At 56.7% G+C, this 4,501-nt stretch overlaps 1 protein-coding gene across 4 annotated transcripts in view; it reads left to right on the plus strand.

The window, feature by feature from the left end:
* MYH10 (myosin heavy chain 10) overlaps nucleotides 1–3,103 on the plus strand; it is an 86,449-nt gene extending 83,346 nt beyond the window's left edge. For all 4 annotated transcript variants that reach the window (XM_033077072.1, XM_033077074.2, XM_033077073.1 and 1 more), the window contains 2 exons: nucleotides 221–393; nucleotides 1,478–3,103. In XM_033077072.1, the coding sequence (XP_032932963.1) occupies nucleotides 221–393; nucleotides 1,478–1,622 (318 nt within the window). In that variant the 3' untranslated portion in view covers nucleotides 1,623–3,103. The remainder of the gene's footprint in view (nucleotides 1–220; nucleotides 394–1,477) is intronic.
* The last annotated feature ends 1,398 nt before the right edge of the window (nucleotides 3,104–4,501 follow it).

Genomic DNA, 4,501 nt, shown 5'->3' on the forward strand with positions numbered 1-4,501 from the left:
GGAACTGTGATGGAAAGGGAATCTACAGTGGTGATGAAACCAACAGGGATTGTCCCTGTGTGTGTGAGCTCTGCTGGCATGGGCTGTTCCCACCCTGCTCTCCCAGGGCCGGGAGCTCCGCAGTGTTTGGGGCTCCGGGCTGGAGCCTGCACGAGGCTGTGCTGGCCCCAGTCAGGGGGTGCAGCTGCTGGGGTGACCCCAAGGGCTGGGCTGGTTGCAGATGGAGAAGGCCAATGCCAGGATGAAGCAGCTGAAGCGGCAGCTGGAGGAGGCGGAGGAGGAGGCCACGCGCGCCAACGCGTCCCGGCGCAAGCTGCAGCGCGAGCTGGACGATGCCACGGAGGCCAACGAGGGGCTGAGCCGGGAGGTCAGCACCCTCAAAAACAGGCTAAGGTCAGTGCCACTGGATCCCTGGGACTGGGATGGCCCACAGACCCTCCCTGGGACATCATCCCTGGGGAACATCCAGGTGGGAACTGCTGGGATTAGGGAGTGGGTCAAACTAGAGCCTGGTGATGACAACAAAGAAGCTGCCAGATATTCCACAGGGATATTCCTGCCTGCTCTTGGGCTCAAACTCCTCAGAGTTTCCATTGGCAGGTTCTCTGGCTAGCTAGTTCAACCCAGCCATAGGTAAATGTGAGAGGAGGTGAGTTTTTCCAGTGGCTGGTATCGATCCTGTTTTTCCTGACCCTCACTTTTGGAAATGTTGCAGCAGTTTCCTTGGGAGCAGGTCTGTGGGATCCAGGTGTGTGCCAGGGACAGGGGGGACTCATCTGGGACGAGGCTCCTGCAGCCCATGAGCCACATTGAGAGGCACAGAGGGGCTCAGCCTGGCTGGAGCTGAGCTGAGCTTCCCTGAGCAGCCTTGGAATTTTGTACAGAACCTGCTCTTGTCTGTGCTTGGTGCTCCTGCAGAGACAGCTTCTTAACTTACTTGAGACTTGCAAACCTAAGGTGATGGTACAAACTGAACAGGAATTCCAGAGTGCCAGAGGTGTTGGAGCTCGGGGTTCTGCCTCCTTGGGGGAGGGAGGAGGCTTTGAGACTCCCTGTGGGAAATATTCCCCCTGGGCAGCCTGGGGCTCAGCTGCCCCATTCCCTCCTTGAGCAGGGAGAGCCGCCAGGGGACCTCACTGTGACCTTTCAGTACCTGAAGGGACTTGGGACAAGAGATGGGGGGATAGACACAGGGAATGGCTTCCCACTGCCAGAGGGCAGGGCTGGATGGGATATTGGGCAGGAATTGTTCCCTGGCAGGGTGGGCAGGCCCTGGCACAGGGTGCTCAGAGCAGCTGTGGCTGCTGTCCAAGGCCAGGTTGGACATTGGGGCTGGAGCAGCCTGGGACAGTGGGAGGTGTCCCTGCCATGGCAGGGCTGGGATGGGCTGAGCTTTAAGATCCCAGCCCAGCCCAAGCCGTGCCGTGCTCCTGGGCTGGCCCGCGGCTCTCACCCAGCGCTGCTCCGCGGTTCGCAGGAGGGGAGGACCCATCACCTTCTCCTCGAGCCGCTCGGGGCGGCGGCAGCTGCACATCGAGGGCGCCTCGCTGGAGCTGTCGGACGACGACGCCGAGAGCAAAGGCAGCGACGTGAACGAGGCTCCGGCCGCCCCCGCCGAGTAGCGCCCGGCCCCGCCTGCATGCACAGACCTTGCAGCCCCGGGCAGGAGCCCGCAGCCTGCCCTGCCCTGCCCTCGGAACTGCCTTGTGGCCGGAAAGCTGCCTTACGACCCTCGGCATGTGCTACAAGGTTCCTTATCATAGGTCAACCATGTCTTAAGGCTCTCCAGCCTCACCACACTGTACCCTGCTTCAGATATAGGTACAACTGCTTTTTTATATATAGTAAACAACCGGGATCGTCTCTGTTCAGTGCATCTCTTTTCCAGATACTCATTGTAAAGCCATTTTATAAAGCATCATGTGAAGGATGAAACTTTTTTTTATCAATCCAGAAGCGTCATTCCCAGCGGGTGGGTGGCCAGGACAGACCCCTGGCCCTGGCTGTGCATGCCTTGTGTCCAGCAGCATCCTTCAGGCCCGGGCTGGGCGCAGCCGCTCGGATCAGTGAAGACCAAACCGCACCTGTTTGTTTCTTTTCTCCCAATTGTTGTGATCCGCACACAACCCCTGAGTGAACTGTGAAAAACGGCCTTGGGAAGTGTTAGAGGGAAGTGTAGGGATGAGTGAGTAGTGTCCATTTTTATCCTGCAATCCCATTTGAAGTGTTCTCAGCACCTGCTCCATCCGTTCGTGTCCATGCAGTCCAGGCACACCGAGGTGGGTCCCCGTCCCCTGCACAGCCCGGAGTGCTCAGAGCCCCCGGGGCCCTGCAGACACCCGGGCTGGGATAATGTGAACACCAGTGGGAAATAAACACACAGCACAGGCAAAACTAATTTATTAATGTGAGGCCGAGCCAGGCCATGGGAGGCTCTGGGACCCCGGGGTCCTGTGGGGCCAGGGCTCGGGGCTCCCGCCCTGCATGGATGGATGTTGCCTGCCTACAGTTAACATGCCAGTGGATGTGAATCCTTTTTTTTTTTTTCTGTTGTTGTTTTGTTGTTGTTTTTTTTTTATTTTTGAGCAGTATTACAGTGAGTAGTTAGCGTTCTTTTTGTTTAAATAGCTGAAAACTGACATTACAGAAAGTGCCTTAGACACTACAGTACTAAGACAACGTTACATATATAATTTGCCTATATAACAATGATTTAATGTATTAATTTTGACTGTGCTTCATATCATGTACCTCTCTAGTCCAAGTGGTATTATTGATATTAGTGACAATGAATCAGTGTTAACTAGGAAACTTCCTCTGCCACATGCTCAAAACCCATGGATTTCCCTTTTTGGTTAAAAGCTTTAACATCTGTCGCAAAGGTTTTGTTGTGTGTGTTTGGATATTTTTAATCAAACTGGCTGTTGACCACCAGGCGTCTGACTGCAAATATCTTGTTTTCTTGTATACCCATATTTCTAGACAATGATTTTTGTAAGACAATAAATTTATTCATTATAGATGCGGCCGCCTGCTCTGTTTACTTACTGGAAGAGCTCTCCCGAGGCTGGCATAGACCTTAATAAACGAGATATGACTGGAAGCTGCCTTCTCCCTTCTTCCTGCTTTGTTTGCTTGCTTTTTTTTTTTTTCCTTTTATTTTGACCTAAATACAGCATCAATGGCTTGGTCCAAGCTGAGCCTTTGCCTTTGAATGCCACTGGCAGAGCCCAGCTGGAGCACAAAGGAACTCTGAGCTCTCCTGCTGCCACTCAGTGCTGTGGCACAGCCCCACTCCTGCCTTCAGCAGGGTCTGGGCTCCTGCCTGAGCAGTTACATCCCCTGTTTTGGGGTCTTGAGGTGCAGAACCCACCCTGGAGCTAGGGCAGGAAAGGCCTTGGAGCTGGAGTGCAGCTTTTGGTTTGGTCTGGGATGAGGGTGAGCCCCCAGACAGGTGGGAGGGGAGGAGGGAGAGGGGAGGGTGGTGAGCGGGTGAAAAACCTGAGGCAGTGAGGACACAGCAGGCACAGGGGCTGGCTGGGTGCTGCTCCCACCCTTGCTCCCTGTGCTGCCAGGAGGCCTGGCTTGGGGCTGGAGGCTCCAGCACTGGGGGCTGCTCCTGGATCAATCTGGGTCAGTCTTGGCACCTTTTCCTTCTTCATTGCTGTGGAAAAGAAGAGGAAGGGCTTTTCCCTGCCTCTGGCACGGCTGTCCCGGTCCCTGTCAGACAGCCCGGGCTCAGTGTGAGGCTGAGCTGTGGCTGGGAGGGTGAGCCTGCTGGGCTGGGGGGTGAGGGAGGCTCTGGCAGGGGCTGCCAGCGAGTGCAGCCCTAGAGGAATGGGGTGGGCACAGCCCAGGGTGTCCCTGTGGGGCCAGGATATGGACGTGGGCATGGGCACAGCCCCAGAGCAGAACATGGGCACAGCCCCAGAGCAGAACATGGGCACAGCCCCAGGACTGGACACGGGGCACGGCTGCAGGGCTGGACACGGGCTGGACACAGGCACAGCCCCGGGGCTGGGCAGTGGCTCCAGCGCCGCGTTCCGGGACGGAGCCGAGCCTGGCCAGAGAGCGGCAGCAGCGACACAGGCACAGCAGGGAAGGCATGGAACATGCAGGGAAGGGACGGAGCAGGAAGGGAAGGGACGGAGCAGGCAGGGAAGGGATGAAGCAGCCCGGGAAGGGATGGAGCAGCCCGGGAAGGGCCCCAGCCCGGCTCCTGTGCACCTTCCAGCTGCTCCAAGGAGGTAAAAATGCCCCGGAAGGTAGCTGGAGGCTTCCAACAGTTCCCCAGCTGAAATATCGTGTTCCCCCCTCAGTGCCAGTAGCAGAGGCTGGGATGGCCCCAGCAGTGCCCCTTCCCCTGTGCCCAAACTGAACAACATTCCCAAAGGCTGGGATAATGTGGCACTGCCTGAACACTGCAATCCCATTTGGGGATTGCAATCCCTGGTGCTTGGCAGAAAACACTACTGTACAAAGGAAGAGCCACGGCCACTGG

The sequence above is a fragment of the Catharus ustulatus genome, chromosome 20 (genome assembly GCF_009819885.2).
Source record: "Catharus ustulatus isolate bCatUst1 chromosome 20, bCatUst1.pri.v2, whole genome shotgun sequence".
NCBI classification, from domain to species: domain Eukaryota; kingdom Metazoa; phylum Chordata; class Aves; order Passeriformes; family Turdidae; genus Catharus; species Catharus ustulatus.